The sequence below is a fragment of the Zophobas morio genome, unplaced genomic scaffold (assembly GCF_036711695.1).
Source record: "Zophobas morio isolate AGI-343-1 ecotype UQ-CSIRO unplaced genomic scaffold, CSIRO_AGI_Zmor_V1 ptg000006l, whole genome shotgun sequence".
NCBI classification, from domain to species: Eukaryota; Metazoa; Arthropoda; class Insecta; order Coleoptera; family Tenebrionidae; genus Zophobas; species Zophobas morio.
The window spans coordinates 3,516,046-3,540,868 of record NW_026972111.1 but is presented as its reverse complement, the minus strand read 5'-3'; the positions used below and the strand labels follow the sequence as shown (position 1 = coordinate 3,540,868).

General features: G+C 35.7%; 4 protein-coding genes and 1 long non-coding RNA gene across 6 annotated transcripts in view; 1 reads left to right on the top strand and 4 right to left on the bottom strand.

The window, feature by feature from the left end:
- LOC135123350 (chromosome transmission fidelity protein 18 homolog) overlaps positions 1-24,823 on the top strand; it is a 156,427-nt gene that overhangs the window by 48,900 nt on the left and 82,704 nt on the right. The gene's annotated exons all lie outside the window — the stretch shown is intronic.
- On the bottom strand, positions 1,479-7,704 carry LOC135123348 (uncharacterized). The gene is made up of 3 exons (XM_064047908.1): positions 7,596-7,704; positions 5,437-7,538; positions 1,479-3,111 (listed from the first exon to the last, which is right to left on the bottom strand). Exons 1-3 carry the CDS (start codon positions 7,639-7,641, stop codon positions 1,546-1,548), a joined length of 3,714 nt encoding a protein of 1,237 aa, XP_063903978.1. The 5' UTR covers positions 7,642-7,704; the 3' UTR covers positions 1,479-1,545.
- LOC135122993 (uncharacterized) lies at positions 10,024-10,848 on the bottom strand. Its single transcript, XR_010279510.1, has 2 exons — positions 10,627-10,848; positions 10,024-10,572 (listed from the first exon to the last, which is right to left on the bottom strand). It is a non-coding gene; the product is annotated as an uncharacterized LOC135122993 (long non-coding RNA).
- LOC135123346 (basic proline-rich protein-like) lies at positions 12,122-15,365 on the bottom strand. Of its 2 annotated transcripts, XM_064047907.1 has the most exons (3): positions 15,259-15,365; positions 14,175-15,206; positions 12,122-13,673 (listed from the first exon to the last, which is right to left on the bottom strand). In XM_064047907.1, the coding sequence occupies exons 1-3, from the start codon at positions 15,299-15,301 to the stop codon at positions 12,322-12,324; spliced, it is 2,427 nt and encodes an 808-aa protein (XP_063903977.1). In that variant the 5' UTR covers positions 15,302-15,365; the 3' UTR covers positions 12,122-12,321. The 2 variants fall into 2 exon arrangements, with proteins under 2 accessions (XP_063903977.1, XP_063903976.1); XM_064047906.1 differs by having other exon boundaries at positions 12,122-15,206.
- LOC135122991 (alpha-tocopherol transfer protein-like) lies at positions 16,256-17,929 on the bottom strand. The gene is made up of 6 exons (XM_064047490.1): positions 17,748-17,929; positions 17,542-17,701; positions 17,237-17,489; positions 17,020-17,130; positions 16,869-16,971; positions 16,256-16,819 (listed from the first exon to the last, which is right to left on the bottom strand). Exons 1-6 carry the CDS (start codon positions 17,881-17,883, stop codon positions 16,671-16,673), a joined length of 912 nt encoding a protein of 303 aa, XP_063903560.1. The 5' UTR covers positions 17,884-17,929; the 3' UTR covers positions 16,256-16,670.

The window sequence follows — 24,823 nt, the reverse complement described above, 5'->3', positions numbered from 1 at the left end:
TAAATTTTTCGGTTGTTAAATTTCAGATTTTTAAATTTTTCTATTTTTCGATTGTTTGATGTTCCGTCTTCTCGAGTTTTCAATTTTTCGAAAATTTTCAATTTTAATTTTTTTAAATGCAAGATTTCTCGATATCCCGATTTTTCGATTTTTCAATTTTCCAAATTTTTAATTCTTTGTTGTTTCCAATTTTCAATTTTTTGAATTTCATAATTTTTGATTTTGTGGGTTCTTCAATTTTTCATTTTTTTAAATCTTAAATTTATCGGTTTTCAATTTCTTCGACATTTTGGTTTTCGATTTTTAAAATTTTTCAACTTTCCGATTTTTTAATTTCTCGTTTTTTTCAAGTTTTCGATTTCTCAATTTTTCGACTTCTCAGTTTTTAAATTTTTCACTGTTTAGCTTTTTCAACTTTTCGGCCTTTCGATTTGCCAATTTTTCATTATTTTAGTTTTGGAATTTTTCAATTTAGCAATTTTTGAAATAGAAAAATCGAACAATTGAAGAATAAAAACACCGGAATATCCCAAAATTGAAATGTACAAAAATTGAGACATCAAAAGTTGAAAAATCAAGAAAACTAAAAGCCGAAAATCAAAAATTCTAAAAATTCAGGAATCTACGATTTTGATTTTTTTTCTAAAGATCTCGATACTTAAGGTAAATAAACCACTAATGGAAGAGTACGTCATTTTTTAAATTTTGAGATGACGTCATTCCGTTGTTTGTGGAATGAGCAGCCAAATGTTGGATAGCGTTTTACCATCTACAAATAATATATAAAACTTGACAACAATTGATTAGGTAGTTTTGAAGATTATCTATCTAATAAAAATTCAGACATACGACAGACAGACAGACGGAAACGGGGACCTATTTTTTCGTACATGTGGGGTTATGAAACGTCAAGACAACATAGAGTCGTCAGTCGTCCAATGGACTCGATTACAATACTTCCTTAGCTTACGTTCAGGAAGTAAAAAAATTGTAACAGCAAATTAAGTTTAAGTGAAATTTTATTATTTTTAATACAAAAATGATATACGGAAACTATCCAAATCTTAGATTCAACGAATTTCGAAAGCACCAAAATTTCATGATTTTAAATTTATTTACTTCAATTTTTAATCGGGGGTTAATTTGTAAGATCAGTTTTTATGTCACTGAGTATAGGGCAAATGATGTATTTCCAACAAGATGATGCAGCACTGCATAACTGGCGAACTGATTACTCTCTCAGATTATATGTTGAGAGAGTATAAAAAAATTATTTTATTTTACATTTTTCCAACCGACATTTTTCTCTTAAGTCGCAAAAAAGAAAATATCAGAGAAATGTATACAAAAATTGCACCTTTATCAGCTAAGTTCAATAATTAAAGTGAACTCGAATGTGTTTTGGGTTTTATTTTATTAGTTCTGTGTTCAAGCTTCGTTTCTTTTTCACCAAAAATGTATAGGAAAAGGAAGAAATATTTGGAATGCAAAGTTTTTATTTATATGCTAATCGATGAAAACTACAACATAATCACACTGTAAATTTTATCGGATAATAAGTTTTGCAACCAGATCAGCCAAATAACTACATTCTTCTGGAGTTGGTACTGGTTTCACTCCTGGAACAATTGGTACAGGGTCTACTTCAAGTTCTGGGGTTTCTATTTCTGGTTTTGGCCATGGTTTCACTCCTGGAACAATTGGTACAGGATCTACTTCAAGTTCTGGAGTTTCTACTTCTGGTTTTGGCCATGGTTTGAGCCCTGGAATGATTGGAACGGGATCAATTTCAAGCTCTGGTGTTTCTATTCCGGGTATTGGTACGGGCTTCACTCCTGGTTCAATTGGTACGGGGTCAACTTCAAATTCTGGTGTTTCGATAGGGAGAGGAAGGGGTTTCACACCTGGGATGATTGGAACGGGGTCAACTTCAAGCTCTGGTGTTTCTATTCCGGGAATTGGTACGGGTTTCACTCCTGGTTCAATTGGTACAGGATCGACTTCAAATTCTGGTGTTTCGATAGGTAGAGGAAGGGGTTTCACACCTGGGATGATTGGAACGGGATCAACTTCAAGCTCTGGGGTTTCTATTCCGGGGATTGGTACGGGTTTTACTCCTGGTTCAATTGGTACGGGGTCTACTTCAAATTCTGGTGTTTCGATAGGTAGAGGAAGGGGTTTCACACCTGGGATGATTGGGACCGGATCAATTTCAAGCTCTGGTGTTTCTATTCCGGGGATTGGTACGGGCTTCACTCCTGGTTCAATTGGTACAGGGTCGACTTCAAGTTCTGGGGTTGAGATTTCGGGAAGTGGTATTGGTTTAATTCCGGGGATGATAGGTACGGGTTCTTCTTCGGGTACACCTGGAACTACTTCAATGGGGAGAGGTTTCACTCCGGGAACAATAGGAACTTCTTCGATTTCTTCCGGCAAGGGTTTGGCACCTGGAATAATAGGAATGGGATCTACTTCCAAGGAAGGTGTTTCGATTTCTGGAAGTGGAATGGGTTTAACACCTGGGATAATCGGCACTGGGTCGACTTCGAGTTCTGGTTTTTCGATTGGTAGTGGGAGGGGTTTGACACCAGGTACAATTGGGACAGGATCGACTTCAAGACCGGGTGTTTCGATTTCTGGTAGTGGTACAGGTTTAATACCGGGTACAATTGGGACGGGGTCGACTTCAAGACCGGGTGTTTCGATTTCTGGTAGTGGTACAGGCTTTACTCCTGGTACAATTGGCACAGGATCAACTTCCAATCCGGGTGTTTCGATTTCTGGTAGTGGTACGGGTTTAACACCGGGCACAATTGGGACGGGATCGACCTCAAGACCGGGTGTTTCGATTTCTGGTAGTGGTACAGGTTTAACACCGGGCACAATTGGTACGGGATCGACTTCAAGTCCGGGTGTTTCGATTTCTGGTAGTGGCACAGGCTTTACTCCTGGTACAATTGGCACAGGATCAACTTCCAGTCCGGGAGTTTCGATTTCTGGTAGTGGTACGGGTTTAACACCGGGCACAATTGGAACAGGATCGACTTCAAGTCCGGGAGTTTCGATTTCTGGCAGTGGCACAGGTTTAACACCGGGCACAATTGGGACGGGGTCAACTTCAAGCCCAGGTGTTTCGATTCCTGGGATTGGTACGGGTTTCACTCCAGGTACGATTGGTACGGGACCAACTTCTACTTCTGGAGTTTCGATCTCTGGCAGTGGTATTGGTTTTATCCCTGGTAGAACTGGAACGGGTTCAATGTCTTCTAGATCTGGTGCAACTGGAAAAGTCCACAGGCGCGCCACTGACCACGAATGTAGTCCTAGAGAGATATGTATTATAAATTGTTCGATTCTTTTGATGTAGAACCCAAAGCGGCCAATACAATAGAAATTGTGACATTTTTCTTACCTGGAACTAGCGCCAGCGCAATAGTTAAAACTACTATTGCTTTCATTTCGATGAGAAGTTGTTGCAAGCACTGATGCAGCGTTTGTGTAAAGATATTATATATACGAAAATTTATATTAAACGCTAATAAAGTCGTATTTTAATTATAGATTAGAGTGATAAGGGGTATGTCTGGAGGCATGAGTAAATAAGAGATCTAATAAACATAAAATAATTTTTGTATTGCTTTAAAATTGTTTTATAATGCGTTCAATAGTGAAATACCGACAACGTATTTTTATTTGTGCTCTGGTGTGCCGATTTAGGTGGTTGACTTCTTTTACACAATTTATTGATAAGTGATATTTAAAGTTTGATTCAATCATCGATTTTCCCGCTGTAAAAGATTGTTGCGAAATACGGATGCAAGCGGATGTCGCGACGGGCCCAGAAAAAGTCTCGAAGCGGCGCTCGAAAAGCCTGAAAGCGGAAGTCGCAAATACCCAATTCGAGAAAGAGCTCGATCGCCGAAATAGAAGGTTTTAAATAGAAGTCACTTTCGGGAATGATTATTCAGTCAAGAAGTCGAGTGAGCAAATGAATTTAAGTTGCAAAGTTATTTTGTACGTAATCGCTGCAATAATTAGTTGTGTAATTGAGTTTTACTCACGCCAATTTTAATCACCCATACATCGTAACAATATGTAATGCTCCACGGACTCACTAAAGTAGTGTTTTACGAGTAATTTTGTTTGAAAGGAATATACAGCGTGTTCTCGGTTGGAGTATAAAGAGGATTTTTGTTGTTTAAGTAGTTAAACTGATATTAAATCACAACCATTTTTTTCTCTTCTACACTCAATTGGGAGATATACTGTATAAAAAAATAGCACAAAAGAGTGTATTTGGCTTTTGTCTTAACATCGTGTTTTGTAAAATGTTTTTGTATGTTTTGACTTCAAACTTTTTTTAGTTTCTAAAAATTCGCTTAAATTTTGAAAGTTATGGGAGAACATATTATGTAAAAGGAATGGGAATAAAACGTGCAATATGTAAAAGTGTGTAATAACTGAAAGTACCTCGTCCTTATAGATTTATGTATTTAATTTTTTTTGCAAAACTTGAGTTAAGTATTAATTGGAACATTTTTTCTACAATTCTGTTTTTCTCTACTGTAGTCGCAAATGCCAACTTTTGCCGTTTTATCAATTTTTGTTGGTATATAAAGAAATAAATACTTGGTTCACACAGTTGTACTAAAAATAACAAATAATTAAAAAAAAAATCAAACACAATTGTGCAAATTTGTTATTTGTTGTTTCGATTATGTGTTAAACTTTAAATAATTGTACACATTTTTTGCATTTTTGAATCAAAAACAAATATTCCTGTATTTTTTTTTGACCTTAGTTGCTCTCGATGTTTATAAGAGCCATTTTTGTGTCTCGGTTAACGTTGTTAAAAATGTAAGTTATAGCAGAGGTTCGAAAGTGTGCGTTAGAAGTATTAATTATTTTGGAAATAGGGAAATGTGTTCTATTTTCTTAATTTTCTTAATTTCTATAAAAGAAAATTCATAGCTTTAAATGATTTAGAAATTTTATTTTTCACAGAAATTATATAATTCTGAAATTATCTGAAAAACAAAACAACTAAAGTGACATTTTTTAGTAATAATTGGCATATTTTTATGTATTTTTTTTACATGTTACCATATGAATTCCAAACGAACTTTTATGGGAAGTCGTATTTAGCTTGAAATATATCTGTTTTTTTTTTCATTTAATAAAGCAAGAAAAGACTCAAATGGCATGCAAAACTATGTATTTCTACCACTACATATGAACATCTACAAAAAAAAGACTAACAGAAATAACAATATGTTACAAAAAAGTAAACACTATCTTCATTTAGAAGATGATCAGTTTTCCAATCAGATCGGCCAAGTAAGCGCAGTCCTCAGGTTGTTCTGGAACTGGAAGTGGCAGAGGTTTTACTCCTGGAATAATTGGTACTGGATCAACTTCAAGTCCGGGGGTTTCGATTTCTGGAAGTGGTACGGGTTTTACTCCTGGGACGATTGGAACGGGGTCAACTTCAAGTCCGGGTGTTTCGATTTCTGGAAGTGGTACGGGTTTCACTCCTGGAATAATTGGTACTGGATCAACTTCAAGTCCGGGTGTTTCGATTTCTGGAAGTGGTACGGGTTTCACTCCTGGGACGATTGGTACTGGATCAACTTCGAGTCCTGGGCTTTCAATTTCTGGAAGTGGTACGGGTTTAACTCCGGGAACAATTGGGACTTCAGGAGTCTCAACACCAGGGATAATTTCAATTGGAAGAGGTTTCAGTCCGGGGACAATTGGAACTTCATGGATGTCTTCAGGCAAAGGTTTGGCACCTGGGATAATTGGGATTGGGTCAACTTCGAGTCCTGGGGTTTCAATTCCTGGAAGTGGTACGGGTTTTACGCCTGGAACGATTGGTACTGGGTCAACTTCGAGTCCTGGGGTTTCAATTTCTGGAAGTGGTACGGGTTTTACACCGGGAACGATTGGTACTGGGTCAACTTCGAGTCCTGGGCTTTCAATTTCTGGGAGTGGCACGGGTTTGACACCTGGGACGATTGGTACTTCTGGTTTTTCAATTGGAAGTGGAAGAGGTTTTACACCAGGTACAACTGGTACTGGGTCAACTTCAAGTCCGGGAGTTTCGATTTCTGGTAGTGGCACAGGTTTTACTCCGGGCACAATTGGTACTGGATCGACTCCAATTTCTGGAGTTTCGATTTCTGGGAGTGGTACAGGTTTTACTCCTGGCACAATTGGGACGGGATCAACTCCAATTTCGGGTGTTTCGATTTCTGGTACTGGCCATGGTTTGACTCCTGGCACAATTGGGATTGGGTCAACTCCAATTTCGGGAGTTTCGATTTCTGGTACTGGCCATGGTTTGACTCCTGGCACAATTGGGATTGGGTCAACTCCAATTTCGGGGGTTTCGATTTCTGGTACTGGCCATGGTTTGACTCCTGGCACAATTGGGATTGGGTCAACTCCAATTTCGGGGGTTTCGATTTCTGGTACTGGCCATGGTTTGACTCCTGGCACAATTGGGATTGGGTCAACTCCAATTTCGGGGGTTTCGATTTCTGGCACTGGCCATGGTTTGACTCCTGGTACAATTGGGATTGGGTCAACTCCAATTTCGGGGGTTTCGATTTCTGGTACTGGCCATGGTTTGACTCCTGGTACGATTGGGATTGGGTCAACTCCAATTTCGGGGGTTTCGATTTCTGGTACTGGCCATGGTTTGACTCCTGGGACAATTGGGATTGGGTCAACTCCAATTTCGGGTGTTTCGATTTCTGGTAGTGGTACAGGCTTTACTCCGGGCACAATTGGTACAGGGTCGACTTCAAGTCCGGGAGTTTCGATTTCTGGTAGTGGTACTGGTTTGACTCCTGGCACGATTGGTACTGGATCAACTTCAAGTCCGGGTGTTTCGATTTCTGGTAGTGGTACAGGTTTTACTCCGGGCACGATTGGTACAGGGTCGACTTCAAGTCCGGGAGTTTCGATTTCAGGGAGTGGTACAGGTTTAACACCGGGTACAATAGGGACGGGATTGACTTCGATTATTGGTACATCGATTTCGGGGATTGGTACAGGTTTTACTCCTGGCACAATTGGTACTGGATCAACTTCGAGTCCGGGGGTTTCGATTTCTGGTAGTGGTACTGGTTTGACTCCTGGCACAATTGGAACAGGATCGACTTCGAGTCCAGGGGTCTCGATTCCAGGGATTGGTACAGGTTTCACTCCAGGTACAATTGGGACGGGATCGACTTCAAGCCCGGGAGTTTCGATTCCAGGGATTGGTACAGGTTTTACTCCTGGCACAATTGGGACGGGATCGACTTCGAGTCCGGGTGTTTCGATTTCTGGGATTGGTACAGGTTTTACTCCTGGAACAATCGGTACAGGATCGACTTCAAGTCCGGGCGTCTCGATTTCTGGGATTGGTACGGGTTTTACCCCTGGTACGATGGGAACGGGTTGAGCTTCTTCAGGAATAATTATGGGGAGGGGTTTGATTGCAGGGGCGATGGGGGCTGGTAGCTGTACCACTGATCGTGAATGCAATCCTGTTGAACAATAATATTTGTAACAATTGTAAATAATTTAAAAATTAGATTTCTTACCTGGTACTAACGCCAGCGCTATGGCAAAAACTACTATTGCTTTCATCTTGAGGGTAAGATGCAAACAACAGTTGTAATGTCCATTGTAGTCAAAGATGTGGTTTATATACTAAAGTTTATATTAAACGCTAATAAAGTAATATATTGTAATTGTGGATTAGATCGATAAAATGTAAGTCTGCAGTCAGGTGTTAATTGATCTAATAAAAATAAAACTAATTTTATTTCGTTATACATGCGGCTACAACTATAAAAATATTTTTATTACTTTTTGGAATTTTAGTGGAGGCATTGAACAAATAATCTGATTATAATATCTGATAGTCATCTTTGTTGCGGAAACTGTGATCTACATGTTAACAACTTAATGTTTAATGTCGAAATAATTTTTTAGGGGTTGTTTGACAAGTCTGATTTTTGGGAAAATTATGAATTTTTGACAATTTGGACGTACGCATTTTCAAATTATCTGGTATATGTTGAAAAATTGAGTCATGTTGTCGTTTTTTTGCTTTATCTATATAAAGGCGTCAGTTTTCTATTTTAAAAATTCGTAGAAATTAAAAATTGTGCAATCATGTAGTACGCACCTTTTTTTATTATGTTTATTCGGATATTTTCGAGACTACTTTTGTATTACAAAAAGATTAATTTTATTACTTTATTTCGTTGTTTTTAGACAGTAGACGTTGTAGTTAATGTTTTGAAAATAACAGGAAGCTTAATTTGCTTTTGTCACTATTAATAATCACAAAAAAATTATTGCAAATCATGTGTTTTTACTTATTTCGTAATATTTTGTTAGATTATTTTTTTTTGTATTTTTCTATAATCATGATTTTTGTTTTTTGGGTTTCTTTTTATGTCTAGTAGTTTACAAATAAGTTCTCGCCTAGTTTGTTCACTAATCACTACTGGCATCACATTAAAATACAAAGAAGCTTCTGCGAAAGTTTGAGAAAAATATAGTCTGTTTTAAAAGTTTTTTTTTCTTAAATTTGCCTTGGATATATAGTTGAACATGGTGACTTGATTCCAACATTTTTCCTCTTTTTATCGCTCTCGGTTTGACAGACAGACTTTTTTTTTCTCTCTTTTTTGTTTAAGTAGAAATAAATATGTTGATCACTTCTGAAATTAGTTTTTTATTCTGCCCTAGAAAATGTCAAACCAATCTGGGTGTTCCATTAAAAAAAAAGTAGGCGACCTTGTGTCTCAAACTAAAAGCCACAAAAACGGAAAAATATTGTAATCAAGTCGCCACATTTAACTATATATCGTTCCGGGACTTTATACTACTGTATATTTCTTTCAAAAATTTATCGAAGTATATATTGATTTAAAATAATTCTTATTTAATTTTTTTTTCATTTTGATTATTTTAATAAAGTTTACGATTTTTTTAGTCTTTTATTACTGCCAATACACATGACACTGATAAATAGTTTTAGAGATAAGTCAAATTAGGGAATAATATGTTAGTATAAAAGAACTCCAATTTCGTCACTTTCACTTTTATGGTGCTGATTTTCTGCGCTATGGATGTTCTTGATTTTTTTTTTTATTTCACACCGAGAATTGTGATCGTCAGTATCTTGCATAGGTAATGTCTCTCCTCATCTTACTTTTTTTCAACATATCCTTTGCCACTAAAATGTGAAAACGTGTATACTCCTTAATCAGCTTAAAGCGAAAACAGTGCCCTGTATATCCATACATATATAGAAGTAAAAATGTCACTAGAGGAAGGATTTCATAAAATTGGTTAATGCAGTGGTTTTTTCTAGATAATTGCTATTGTAAATATTAGTGTAATCTAAAAAAAAAATCAGAATTAAATCTTAGATTTCTTAAATTTATTAACTCTCAGTTTGTTTTTTTAACTACATTAACACAGAGCTCAGCATTGAATACCGGCTCCAAAGTGACGATATTTTCTGAACTTTTGATTTCTGTTGGAAATATGCTAATAAAGTATGTATAGTGAAGATTACATAAAATTTGTAGCATCTCAATCTGATCTTTAATATTTCTTTAGATAAGTTCACTATTGTAATCAACAAATTGCCCAAATTAGAAACGAGATTGATCACCGGAAATTGGAACTGGCAATAATTGTCTCTTATTTTATTTAATTGGGGAAACTTCAGATTATAAAAACTTTATCATTTATATTATCGCTAGTTTAAATCTTATTTCGTGATGTTATCAGCGCTCGAATACAATGTAATAAACAGCGATTATTGAAATCTGGAAATGTCCTTTTTTGCAAGTGTTACAACGACTTATTTTTGAAATTTTGATTTCTGTTGGAAATATTGACATCTTCATATAAGAATGAACCCAATTTGAATTTATAATGACCTAAATATTTAATATACCACTAAGACACAACGAAGTAGGAATTTGACGGAAAAAACATACAGTATGGTTTATAAAAATACGATATATTTTTTTAAATCTACTAAGTAGTTTTCACACTAAATTAACTACACATTTATATTATAATCGAGTCCGTTCACTATTGTAATCACGCACTATTTCTGGTTTGAGGTTGGGTATGGTACAGGTATAGGTTCAACCTAGGGAATATCACGAGTAGTGGTATTGGGACAGGTTTGTTTGGTAAGACTGCAATAGGACACCTTAGTTTCCTGGCGATTCAAGTTCGGGAATTGGTACCCGTTTTACACTGGAAGCGGTAAAGTTTTCACTCCTGGTACCACTGTGACGGAATCTACTTCAAGTTTTGGAGATTCGATTCTGGGTACAATGGGTACAACTGATTCTTTTCATCTGGTACTGGGAGTGGTGGGAGATTCTTTTTCCTGTGCAAGTTCTGGAAGTGGAAGCGGTTTTGGCCCCCAGTCAGCTGGGACAGGTTCCAGGTCGGGATGGCTGGTTATGGGAAGAGGTCTGATTTCTTGAAACTCGTCTGATATAGGTTGTGGTCGGATTAGAAACCGTGAATGCAGCCCTAAAATATTCCATATATTATTAAACACCTAAAAATGAAACTTCTGTATATTACCTGGTACGAATGTAAGGATTATCAAGATCACTATGGACTTCATCTTCACACGATGTTAAAACTCGAACTGATAACTACCCCAGATTAGAGTCAATCTTTTATAGGGAGTTTCAGAAACAACCGGACCAAACGCAATATTTTAATTACTGCACACAGTGATAACATTAAATCGCCAGACCATCTTAATACTTATTTCTAATTTTTTGATACCTAATTGTGGTATGATTGTGGTCGAGCTGTGTAAAACAAAGCTCTCTTTTATGACCGCATTATAATTGTTAATCTGGACAAATAAACACATATTTTTTATTGGCGGAAATAATCGATTATGAAGATTTGCAGTTAAGCAAAAGTACGTAAATTTTGTGAGCAAAGGATCTTTATTGCACAAGTGGTCTTTGTATCTGTTGTTGGGTTTAGTCCAGTTAGCACTGCATTATTTTGTTTTTGCAGAGAAGTACATTGTTTCATTTCTCGATTTTTTTTTTGAAATTCTATTATTTGTAAGATTTAACCTAAAAATATTCAAGGTAAAAAAAAATTAGATGCAGTTTTACAAAATTTTATTTCAATGCATAAATTGCAGTGATTTGGACTTTCGAAAACTTTCAGCCAAATATTGCAATTTCATGTCAAAAATTATTTGTCCTCGTTTTGGCGTAATCCCGGGATCCAGTTCACCACCTTTACTTTTTATGTGGTTTCTTAATGACCTTATTCATCTTAATAATAATTAAGTAGAATCGCTTTACGTTATTAACTAGATTTGGAAGCATTTCTTTGTAGGTAGATAATATAATTTTAGGTTTTTCTGGAACTGGGAAAGTAACGTTGTTATTGTTATTATTATTAAAAATAAATTATATCTAAATGCATATTTGTGTTGATAAGTTCTAGTTTTTAAATTTGACTTAGTGATCAAGTTAAGAGATTAAAAAAAATAAAAAATTATTTGCAGAGTCCTTTTTTACTTTTTATATTTTTCCTTAAATTGTGTCGCCCAATTTTTTGTGTTTTAATTTTTATTTAATCAATACTGTCACGAATAGGAAGGTCCATCACTGTGTAAAGTCTTGGAGTAGTTTCCCTAACTCCAGAAGGAATGATGCCGGAAGAATCGTGTACTGTCAGCCAAATAAAGAAGATATCAAAATTAATTAATTATTATTATACCGATCAAGAACGTGAATGATTACGACAATATTTAAGGACAATGACTTACGTCAAATTTAGGAAGTTTTGTGATATACTTTTCCCTTTTTTTTAAATTAGCAATAATAATTTAGAAGTTTCTGAAGTACGGAGACATCTAAGAGCAAGGATAGAGTGTTCAATGCAGATGTTGGTCACATCTGTCACTCTTCTTTTTGGAAAGAGATAGTGAACGTTGAATTGTTTGGGGAATATAATTAATAGGGTACTCAGTACTTCAGTACAGTTATTTTCTGTACAAGAAGATGTCGATGTGGTTGAGGTACTTAATTACACACATAGATTATATACAAGAATAATTTAATTGTTATACTGGATTGAGACATACATATATACAAAAATATAGTACACCAAAACTATTTTCCAGTTTTGTAGGTCCGAGTGTCTCATCTCCTTTCACATCATCTAAACACTCGAACGGATCTTGTTTTTTTTTTGTATTTGCTTCTAGTCTACAATTTGAACATTTAATTGTTGCTATATCTAATAAAATCCGTTAAGTTTCGTCAATATGGCTGCCAAGTAGCTGTCACATTCTCCTACTGGTGCTGGCAAAACACCAATAGATGGTTTGTCTTCTACTTCTGGTACTGGAAGTGGGAGAGGTTTGACTCCTGGTTGGACTGGAAGAGGCAGAGGTTTCACTCCTGGTACTACAACTGGAGGGTCTACGATTGGGAAATCAATGCCGGGAATTGGTGCGGGATCTATGTCAAATTCTGGGGTTTCGATTCCGGGAATTGGTACAGGTTTGACACCTGGTACGATTGGAACGGGATCAACTTCAAGTCCTGGGGTTTCGATTCCGGGAATTGGTACAGGCTTGACACCTGGCACAATGGGTACAGGCTGTTCTACCTCTGGCACTGGAAGTGGTAGAGGTTTCACTCCTGGTTGAACTGGAAGAGGCAGCGGTTTCACTCCTGGTACCACTGGAACTTCAATGATGGGAATGTCAATTCCGGGAATTGGTACAGGTTTTACACCTGGTACGATTGGGACGGGATTAACTTCAAGACCTGGGGTTTCGATTCCGGGAATTGGTACAGGCTTGACACCTGGCACAATGGGTACAACTGGTTCTTCTACCTCGGGCACTGGAAGTGGCAGAGGTTTTACTCCTGGTTGAACTGGAAGAGGCAACGGTTTCACTCCTGGTACCACTGGAACTTCAATGATGGGAATATCAATTCCGGGAATTGGTACAGGTTTGACACCTGGTACGATTGGAACGGGATCAACTTCAATTCCCGGGGTTTCGATTCCGGGAATTGGTACAGGCTTGACACCTGGTACAATGGGTACAACTGGTTCTTCTACCTCGGGCACTGGAAGTGGCAGAGGTTTTACTCCTGGTTGAACTGGAAGAGGCAACGGTTTCACTCCTGGTACCACTGGAACTTCAATGATGGGAATATCAATTCCGGGAATTGGTACAGGTTTGACACCTGGTACGATTGGAACTGGATTAACTTCAATTCCTGGGGTTTCGATTCCGGGAATTGGTACAGGCTTGACACCTGGTACAATGGGTACAACTGGTTCTTCTACCTCGGGCACTGGAAGTGGCAGAGGTTTTACTCCTGGTTGAACTGGAAGAGGCAACGGTTTCACTCCTGGTACAACTGGAACTTCAATGATGGGAATGTCAATTCCGGGAATTGGTACAGGTTTGACACCTGGTACGATTGGAACGGGATCAACTTCAATTCCTGGGGTTTCGATTCCGGGAATTGGTACAGGCTTGACACCTGGCACAATGGGTACAGGTTGTTCTACCTCTGGCACTGGAAGTGGAAGGGGTTTCACTCCTGGTTGAACTGGGAGTGGAAGGGGTTTCACTCCTGGTACAACTGGAACTTCAATGATGGGAATGTCAATTCCGGGAATTGGTACTGGTTTCACGCCTGGTACGATTGGAACGGGGTTAACTTCAAGTCCTGGGGTTTCGATTCCGGGAATTGGTACAGGCTTGACACCTGGTATGATGGGTACAACTGATTCTTCTTCTTCTGGTATTGGGAGTGGAAGAGGTTTTACACCTGGTTGAACTGGAAGTGGCAAAGGTTTAACTCCTGGTACGACTGGAAGTGGCAAAGGTTTAACTCCTGGTACGACTGGAAGTGGCAAAGGTTTAACTCCTGGTACGACTGGGACTGGATCAACTTCAAGTCCTGGAGTTTCAATTCCGGGAATTGGTACTGGTTTTACACCTGGTACGATTGGGACGGGATCAACTTCAAGTCCTGGGGTTTCGATTCCGGGAATTGGCACAGGCTTGACACCTGGCACAATGGGTACAGGCTGTTCTACCTCTGGTACTGGAAGTGGTAGAGGTTTCACTCCTGGTTGAACTGGAAGGGGCAAAGGTTTGACGCCTGGTACGACTGGAACGGGATCTACTTCAAGTCCTGGAGTTTCAATTCCGGGAATTGGTACTGGTTTTACACCTGGTACGATTGGGACGGGATCAACTTCAAGTCCTGGGGTTTCGATTCCGGGAATTGGTACAGGCTTGACACCTGGAACAATGGGTACAGGCTCTTCTACCTCTGGCACTGGAAGTGGTAGAGGTTTCACTCCTGGTTGAACTGGAAGTGGCAAAGGTTTAACTCCTGGTACGACTGGAAGTGGCAAAGGTTTAACTCCTGGTACGACTGGGACTGGATCAACTTCAAGTCCTGGAGTTTCAATTCCGGGAATTGGTACTGGTTTTACACCTGGTACGATTGGGACGGGATCAACTTCAAGTCCTGGGGTTTCGATTCCGGGAATTGGCACAGGCTTGACACCTGGCACAATGGGTACAGGCTGTTCTACCTCTGGTACTGGAAGTGGTAGAGGTTTCACTCCTGGTTGAACTGGAAGGGGCAAAGGTTTGACGCCTGGTACGACTGGGACGGGATCTACTTCAAGTCCTGGGGTTTCAATTCCGGGAATTGGTACTGGTTTTACGCCTGGTACAATTGGGACGGGATCAACTTCAAGTCCTGGGGTTTCGATTTCGGGAATTGGTACAGGCTTGACACCTGGCACAATTGGTACAGGCTGTTCGACCTCTGGTACTGGAAGTGGCAGAGGTTTCACTCCCGGTTGAACTGGAAGGGGCAAGGGTTTGACGCCTGGTGCGACTGGAACGGGATCCACTTCAATTCCCGGAGTTTCAATTTCGGGAATTGGTACCGGCTTTACACCTGGTACGATAGGAACGGGATCAACCTCAAGTCCTGGAGTTTCGATTTCAGGAATCGGCACGGGTTTGACACCGGGCACGATCGGTACTGGGTCGACATCGATTTCAGGAATGGGGATAGGTATAGGTACTGCCGGGCTAGGTTGTGGTCGGATCAGAGACCGCGATTGCAGCCCTAAAATATTCCAATCGTATTAAAGTATAAAAATTAAGCTATTATATTTTACCTGGTGCTAACGCAAGGGTTATCAAGATCACTATCGACTTCATCTTCAGACGATGTCAAAACTCGAACTGATAACTACCCCAGTTTCGAGACAATCTTTTATAGGAAGTTTGGGAAACAACCGGACAAAACAAAATATTTTAATTGCTACTTGAAATGATAACAATAATTTGCTAGACTATGTTAATACTCATTTCTCATTTTTTGCTACTTTATGGTGGTGTATCTGTGGTCCGGTTGTATAAAATAAAGCTCATCTTTATGACCGCATTATAATTGTTAATCTCGAGAAATAAATAAATTTCTTTATTGGCGGAAATAATCGATTACAAAGATTTGCAATTGAGAAAAATTACGTAAATATTGTGAGTAGGGGATTTTTATTACACGTGTGAACTTTGGATCTGTTGTTGGATTTGGTAGAGTGCACTATTTCGTCTTTTAATAAAGGTAAAAAAAAAGGAAAATGTGGAAATTTTAACCCTATTTAGACTTGCTCTTACACCATCAGACAATTTCTCGTAAAGATAAATATTTTTAATGTTAGGGAAAAGGATTGTTTTTTCAAAATCGTACAAAAATTTTTATTTTCAAATGACAGCAGACAGTCAGACGGACACATTAAGACAACATGAAATTAGATAATTGTTGAAATAATCCTGTCCCAATATTTCTTCTTAGTAAATTATAGAAAAATAAATGCGTTATATTTAAAATGCCTCGTATGCAAATAAAAAATAATGCTATAAATCGTTATTGTCGACGTATCCCTGTTATTTTCTCTAATTAACATAATAATTATTGTATGATTAAAAAAACCTGTTAATGTTGATACAAAGGGTAATCAATTGTGATTGACGGTTTTCCACACTGTCTTACTACGTTGGTAATTATATTTACATTATACAATACAATTTTCTACAATAAATGTTTGAAACAACTTGACGCATTTTGATTAAAAAGCACTAATATTAAGAAATATTTCAAATTATTTGACAGTGATCATTTAAATTGGACAAAGACGTTATTGTAATCTTCAATTGTTTGTCAAATCGTTATCAGAAAGTGTTTCCTCGAAAAGATAAAACGAATCTTGTTCCAATTTGTTTCATTCTTTCCCCGAGTTTTCCAAGTTTAAGGTTAATGACGTGTGAAAAATTGTGCAAGTTTTATGACTAAAAATATTTTTATTGCATACGAGAAGGTCAATGTTCGAGAAAAATTACTCACAAATTTGGGAAATTTAAAAACTTGAGTGGTGTGAATTTTTTTAGAAGTAGTTGAGGGGTAGAGTGTTCAATGCAGATGCTGGTCCCGGTTGTGTGGCCATTAACGTTAGATACATATTTAAAATAACATTTGCTTACAAAATATCTACAAGTGTAATTTAACTATGTTAAAAAGTGACGTGTACTAGTCAATTTCTATCTTTTTAAAGCTACCATAGTACCCTAGAACGTCACTATTTTCGAGTTTTGTGGGTCTGAGCGTTTCATCTATTTTAATCTTGTCTAAGCGGTCGAACAGGTCTTGGTTCTTTCTGTACTTTTCTTCTAGTGCATCTACAACGTTAAAATGCTAACTTTTCGTACCAATTTTCACCCAAATTACCTTCTAATTCTTGTAAAGATAATCCTTCGCCACCAAAATCCACGGGAAGTAAATCGGGACGAATGAATTTTTTCAGATCATCCAGTTCTGAGTGAACATGCAGCTTTAAAAAAAATCAAAATGAGTCTCACTTAATTTTTTTTGTTCTTACTCTTTCGAATAATTTTGGTTTGATGACACTTTTTAAAGCACGTATAATATTCATAAGCGGTGGTACCAAGTTGACTGCGTGGACGGCTTTGAGACGAGCAGAGACAGTTCGCTAGAATTAAAAACGTGTGATGTTTGTAAAAAAAATTTGAGTATACCTGAAATAGTGTTATTTTGTAAACCATGAACGCTTACTAGTTTACCACAAATGTTCTTACCTCATAGAGTATAACGCTTTTATAAACTAGCATCGGTGTAATTTTAAGGGCAATATTTAGAGGCAACCCGCGGAAATCTGCCACCACAACATCCCCACACATTACGTCATCTCGCAGCCTCATTTCCTGAATCGAGGAAAATTTTTTGACAAAATCAATGGGCTCGTAGGAATCCGGTAAACTCTCTCCCTTTATTTTGAAAAACGTAAGTTTGTACAGATCGTCGGTTAGTTGGGGGTGGTTTACCAGATATCTAAAATAAAACAATAAATTATATTACAATACTAGCCATGTTGTTACTGTACACAACGCTATTAAATTCCTTATGAAACGGCAATTTTGGATTCATCGTGTAAGCTATTTCGGGAATTTTCGGCCTGATGGAGTAATAGTTATCGACTTTCTGCTTCGCGATTTCGATGCTGCATTTGTTGAGGATTAAAAAATTTCGCAGACAGTTTTGATCTGAAATTGGGAGTGAAATTTTTTACAGAATAATTTAACAACGTACCCAATAAGTTCGGGAGGTGCGGTTGCGTTTTTAGCCATTTTTCAAGACGAAGGACGTCTTCGTCTAACGCTTTTATGTTGCTGTTAAATTGCCTGGCTGCTTTATCAAATATTCGTTGTTGGTCTTGACTGGTCATTCTGGAGAGTGCTTGATCTGTGATCCCTGGCGCTTATAAATATGCATTATGAAACATTATCTTTCCTATGAAGTGTGTAAGTGACCTAGGCCGACGGACCAGTCTGAGATAATACACAGATTACGGATGCACTTCAATGATCACGTGATTGTTATTTAAATTAATTTATCAGTTGTTCGGACGAAGTCAAAATTCCCAGTTTTAGATCGCTAGAATTGACTGAACGTAGTAACTTTATTTTTTGAGGTATGTAATTGTGGACACAAATCAAATGTTCCCAATCAATGCAAATATTTGAATGTCACAATTTTAAAAACCTGTCGCATATTTATACTTTTTATCTGGTCGACGCGTGAAACTCGCTCCATGAGGTCTCAATTTCAGCATTTATTTGGACAGTCAGAAAAACGCAAACTTTAACTGGTTTAACATCAGCTTAAATGCAATAGATGACTTACATATAATCAGTCACGAGTGTGAACTTAAGAAGTTTGTTATAATGTAATACTTACGTAAAAACATTATAAAATTTTTGCAATTTTTATTTTCGGATAACTTATGTAAAGTAAAAATGGAAAAAAATGAAAAATCGCAAAATAATTTAAAAATTGTAGATACGAAAAATGTAAAAAAAAATGATTTTTAAATCGAATATTTGTGATTTTTTTGACGACTTTTTGAACCGTAAAATTTTCTCCAATGAAAATTTCGATCAATTTTCGACCACCTTCGAAAATTAACGAGACATTTTCTTATAGATTTGGACTTCCAGAAGACACTTTCAGCTTCATTTCGACGATAACTTCTACCATTTTTCCAAAACCGCCTACTGAAGATTTTTTTAGATTAAAAAAAAAATGATTTTCAAATCGTATATTTCTAAAATCTTACTCCAGGACCTTAAATACGTTATGTTTTTAGAATCAGCACGTCGAAATCTGTATCCCATAATTTTTTGGGATTTTTTTGGTGAAAGCTTCAAAAACAAAATTTTTCAAAATCTTCCCCTATGAAAATTTCGGCTAATTTTCCATTAGTTTCGAAATTTAACCAAATACATTTTCTTGCAGATTTATACCTCCAGAAGCTACTTCCGCCCCCGTTGCTACAATAATTTCTACCACTTTTCCAAAATCGCCCGTTGAAATATTGCAATTTTTTGGATAAAAAAAATAATTAAATAAAATCGATTTATTTTCAAATTAAATATTTCTAAAAGCTTCCCCAGGGACAAACCCGCTATATTTTAGGAATCAGCCCGTCGCAATTTATATCCCAAATTCTTTTGGGATTTTTTGACGACTTTTTGGACAACAAAATTTTTCAATACGTCGCCAATGAAAATTTTGATCAATTTTCGATCACTTTCGAAAGACATTTTCTTATAGATTTCGACCTGCAAAAGTTACTTTCGGCATCGTTTCTACGATAACTTCTACCATTTTTCCAAAATCGTCTATTGAAATATTTTTTAGATAAAAAAAATTGATTTTCAAATCGAATATTTCTAAAATCTTACTCCAGGACCTTAAATACGTTATGTTTTTAGAATCAGCACGTCGAAATCTATATCCCATAATTTTTGGGGATTTTTTTGGTGAAAGCTTCAAAAACAAAATTTTTCAAAATCCTCCCCTATGAAAATTTCGGCTAATTTTCGATTACTTTCGAAATTTAAACAAAGACATTTTCTTATACATTTAGGCATTCAGAAACTACTTCCGCCCTCGTTGTTAACTACCACTTTTCCAAAATCGCCCGTTGAAATATTGCAATTTTTTGGATTAAAAAAAAAAATAAATAAAATCGATTTATTTTCAAATCGAATATTTCTAAAAGTTTCCCCGGGGATAAACCCGCTATAGTTTAGGAATCAGCCCGTCGCAATTTATATCCCAGATTTTTTTGGGATTTTTTTGACGACTTTTTGGACAACAAAATTTTTCAATACGTCGCCAATGAAAATTTTGACCAATTTTCGACCACTTTCGAAAGACATTTTCTTATAGATTTCGACCTCCAAAAGTTACTTTCGGCATCATTTCTACGATAACTTCTACCATTTTTCCAAAATCGCTTACTGAAATATTTTCTAGATTAAAAAAAAAAATTATTTTCAAATCGAAATTTCTAAAATCTTACTCCAGGACCTTAAATACGTTATGTTTTTTGACTCAGGACGTCGAAATCTGTATCCCATAATTTTTTGGGATTTTTTTGGTGAAATCTTCAAAAACAAATTTTTCCAAAATCTTCCCCAATGAAAATTTCGGCCAATTTTCGATTACTTTCGAAGTTTAACCGAAGACATTTTCTTATAGATTTATACCTCCAGAAGCTACTTCCGCCCCCGTTGCTACGATAATGTTACCACTTTTCCAAAATCGCCCTTTGATATATTGCAATTTTTTTGGATAAAAAAATAATTAAATAAAATCGATTTATTTTCAAATCGAATATTTCTAAAAGCTTTCCCGGGAAGATAAACCTGCTATATTTTCGAAATCAGCCCGTCGAAATTTTTAACCAAGAATTTTTTGGGATTTTTTTGACGACTTTTTGGACAACAAAATTTACATCGCCAATGAAAATTTTGACCAATTTTCGACCACTTTCGAAAGACATTTTCTGATAGATTTCGACCTCTAGAAGTTACTTTTGGCCTCATTTCTACGATAACTTCTACCATTTTTCCAAAATCGCGGATCAAATTTTCCAATTTTTTTGATTTAAAAATAAAATGTATTCTCAAATCGAATATTTCTAAAATCTTGTCCGGGAACTTAAATATGTTATGTATGAAGATTTCGGTCAATTTCCGATCACTTTCGAAACTGAACCAAAGACATTTTCTTATAGATTTTGAGTTCCAGAAGTTATTTTGAGCATCATTTTACGATAACTTCTACCATTTTTCCAAAATCGCCTATTGAAATATTGCAATTTTTTAGATTAAAAAAAAATAAATCAATAAAACAGATTTTTAAATCAAATATTTCTAAATGCTTGCCTTGGGAAGATAAAAACGTTATATTCTTAGAATCAGCACGTCAAAATTTACCCCAGAATTTTTTTGGATTTTTTTGACGACTGTTTGAACATCAAAATTAGTACATCCCCTATGAATTTTATGGATTTCGACTTCCAGAAATTATTTTCGGCTTCATTTCTATGATAACTTTACCATTTTTCCAAAATCGCCCACTGAAATTTGTCAATTTTTATTCTTAAATCTAATATTTCTAAAATCTTATCCGTGAACTTAAATATGTTATGTTTTTCGAATCAGCACGTCGAAATCGATATACCACATTTTTTGGGTATTTTTTTGGTGATATCTTCAAAAACAATTTTTCAAAATCCTCCCCTATGAAACTTTCAGCCAATTGTCGAACACTTTCGGAAGCTAACGAAAGATATTTTCTTATAGATTTCGACCTCCAGAAATTATTTTCCCCATCGTTGCTACAATAATTTCTACCGCTTTTCCAAAATTGACTGTTGAAATATTGAAATATTGCAAATTTTTGGATTTAAATAAAAAATTAAAACTGATTTTCAAATTGAATATTTTTAAAATTTTGTCCTGAGAAGATAAACACGCTATATTTTCTGAATTAGCACGTCGAAATTTAAATCCCAGAATTTTTTGGTTTTTTTTTGACGACTTTTTGCATAGCAAAATTTTTCACTACATTCCCTATGAAAATTTAGAGCAATTTTAGACCACTTTCGAAAGTTAACGAGACATTTTCTGATAGATTTCGACTTCCAGAAGTTGCATTCAGTATCATTTCTACCATTTTTCCAAAATCGCCTTTTAGTTAAATAAAAAAAAAAAATTTTCAAATCGAATATTTATAAAATCTTGCCCCTGACCTTAAATATGTTACGTTTTTCGAATCAGCACGTCGAAATCTATATCCCATATTTTTTGGGTATTTTTTTGGTGATATCTTCAAAAACATTTTTTCAAAATTTTCCCCTATGAAAATTGCGGTCAATTTTCGATCACTTTCGAAACCAAACAAAAGGCATTTTCTTATAGATTTCGACTTCCAGAAATTACTTTCGCCATCGCTGCTGCAATAATTTCTACCACTTTTCCAAAATTGCCCATTGAAATATTGCAATTTTTTTGGATTAATAAAAAACAATAAAACTGATTTTCAAATCGAATATTTTTTAAATTTCGTCCCGAGAAGATAAACACGCTATAGTTTTTGAATTAGCACGTCGAAATTTAAATCCCAGAATTTTTTGGGGATTTTTTTGACAACATTTTGAACAGCAAAATGTTTCAATACATCCGCTATGAAAAAATTTCGATCAATTTTCGACCACTTTCGAAAGTTAACAAGACATTTTCTGTTAGATTTCGACTTCCACAAGTTATTTTCAGCATCATAGCTGCGATAATTTCTACCATTTTTCCAAAATCGCCTACTGAAATTCTTGTTTAGATTTAAAAAAAAAATTTCAGATCGAATATTTATAAAATCTTGCCCCTGACCTTAAATACGTTATGTTTTTCGAATCAGCACGTCGAAATCTATATCCCATATTTTTTGAGATTTTTTTGATGCTATCTTCAAAAACAAAATTTTTCAAAATCCTCCCCTATGAAGATTTGGGCGAATTTTCGACTCCTTTCGAAACCTAACGAAAGACATTTTCGTATAGATTTCGACCTCCAGAAATTATTTTCGTCATCGCTGTTACAATAATTTCTACCACTTTTCCAAAATTGCCCGTTGAAATATTGTAATTTTTTGGATTAAAAAAAAAATTGATTTTCAAATCGAATATTTCTAAAAGCTTGCCCTGGGAAGATAAACACGCTATATTTTTGGAATCAGCATATCGAAATTTGTATCCCAGAATTTTTTGGATTTTTTTGACTTTTTGAACAGCACAATTTTGCAATAGATCCCCTATGAAAATTTCGATCAATTTTCGACCACTTTCGAAAGATAACGAGACATTTTCTGATAGATTTCGACTTCCAGATGTTACTTTCAGCATCATTTCTACGATAACTTCTACCATTTTTCCAAAATCGCCTACTGAAATTCTTGTTTAGATTAAAAAAAAAAAAATCAGATCGAATATTTATAAAATCTTGCCCCTGACCTTAAATACGTTATGTTTTTCGAATCAGCACGTCGAAATCTATATCCCATATTTTTTGAGATTTTTTTGATGCTATCTTCAAAAACAAAATTTTTCAATAAATCCTCCCCTATGAAGATTTCGGCGAATTTTCGACTCCTTTCGAAACCTAACAAAAGACATTTTCTTATAGATTTCGACCTCCAGAAATTACTTTCGCTATCGTTGCTACAATAATTTCTACCGCTTTTCCAAAATTGACCGTTGAAATTTTGCAAATTTTTGGATTTAAATAAAAAATTAAAACTGATTTTCAAATCGACTATTTTTAAAATTTTGTCCCGAGAAGATAAACACGCTATATTCGAAATTTAAATCGCAGAGTTTTTTGTTTTTTTTGACAACTTTTTGAATAGCAAAATTTTTCACTACATTCTCTATGAAAGTTTCGAGCAATTTTCGACCACTTTCGAAAGTTAACGAGACATTTTCTGATAGGTTTCGACTTCTAGAAGTTCGAAAAATTTAAAAACCGATAAATTGAAAATCGAAAGCAGAAATGAAAAACTGTAAAATCTAAAACCGAAAACTCGAAAAATAGAATGATCCAGAAATCGAAACAAAAAAAAAACGTAAAATCGGAAAATTGAAAAATAGAAAAATGTGAAAAATGAAAATATTGAAAACCGAACAACTGAAAAATCCAAAAAACGCGAAATCGAAAAATTGCGAAATCAAAAAAAAAAATCGAAAAAATTGGTCGAAAGTTGTTTCCACAGAACTTCTCTCGCCCTTGAAGTACAAGGAAACATGTGCAGCATTTTTGAAAAATTATAAAACTGAATTTTGCGATTTTTATTTTTGTTATGAGTTGATGAGTTTATAAGGTGAAATAAACATATGGAAATATGTAATGTTAAAGTAAAGGGGATAAAAAATAGATTTTGATTAACGATTTGCCATCATTACAATAATCTTAAAACGTTTGGAAAATTTCAGTGCATTCGGTTTTGCAGTTTCAAAGTTAAATTGTAAAATGTTGATACAATTTCGATTTTTTTTTCAAAAATCTGGATATCTAAGGTGAAAACTTAACACAAATTCATACATCGCAAGTGCAAGAGTATCTTATTTTATAAAATAAAAAAATATATATTATTGTAAATTTTGAGGATGACGTCCCATTTTTGGTGGCGATGATTAGCCAAATTTTGATATCATCGGTAATGTACATACAAAATTTGACAACAATCGGTACAGTAGTTTCGAACATTATCTGCCTATAAAAATCCGGGCAGACGGCAGACAGACAGAGAGACAGACAGACGGAAACGCGAGACCTTCGTACTCTAGAGGTCAGGAAATGTGATTTTTTTTCTGTAACACGTATTGAAATGAATATAGTTTTCTTTTACTCACTAGAAAAGCTTTCAATAATAAATCATGGACTACTAAAACCTCCTTAAAATCTGCAGATTTTTGTGATTTTCAGTTGGCTCCTGTGCCAACCATTAATACTCACACAAAAGAAAATGTGACGATAGTTTTAAGTTCCTGGACTATCATTTTCTACGAAAAAAAAATCCTGCAATATGCAAATTTTCGACGATAGATCATTTTGGCTCCTGTAACCGTTACGTTAAGTAAAAATGAAAATCCGTAAGTCAAGCAACCCAGTTTTGCTATCAAAAATTTAATAGACAAACAGCCTAGAACAACTTATTTTCAACTTAACGGGCAATTATTCTAAAAATACAAAAGGGTTTCGTTTGTAAATATTCGACAAGGAAGTTTGTACGATTTTAAATTGTTTGCATGTGCGTAATTC

Excerpts from the sequence above, each read along its gene's own strand:
- LOC135123348 (XM_064047908.1), bottom strand. The coding sequence starts at position 7,641 with ATGAAAGCAATAGTAGTTTTTGCCATAGCGCTGGCGTTAGTACCAG. Across the intron at positions 7,539-7,595 it reads AGCGCTGGCGTTAGTACCAG|GATTGCATTCACGATCAGTG; the intron begins GTAAGAAATCTA and ends ATTGTTCAACAG. Across the intron at positions 3,112-5,436 it reads AACCCGTACCACTTCCAGAA|CCCGTCCCAATTGTGCCCGG; the intron begins ATCGAAACCCCC and ends CTTGAAGTTGAC.
- LOC135123346 (XM_064047906.1), bottom strand. The coding sequence starts at position 15,301 with ATGAAGTCGATAGTGATCTTGATAACCCTTGCGTTAGCACCAG. Across the intron at positions 15,207-15,258 it reads AACCCTTGCGTTAGCACCAG|GGCTGCAATCGCGGTCTCTG; the intron begins GTAAAATATAAT and ends GGAATATTTTAG.
- LOC135122991 (XM_064047490.1), bottom strand. The coding sequence starts at position 17,883 with ATGACCAGTCAAGACCAACAACGAATATTTGATAAAGCAGCCAGGCAA. Across the intron at positions 17,131-17,236 it reads AAAGCGTTATACTCTATGAG|CGAACTGTCTCTGCTCGTCT; the intron begins GTAAGAACATTT and ends TTTTAATTCTAG. Across the intron at positions 16,972-17,019 it reads AACCAAAATTATTCGAAAGA|CTGCATGTTCACTCAGAACT; the intron begins GTAAGAACAAAA and ends TTTTTTTTAAAG.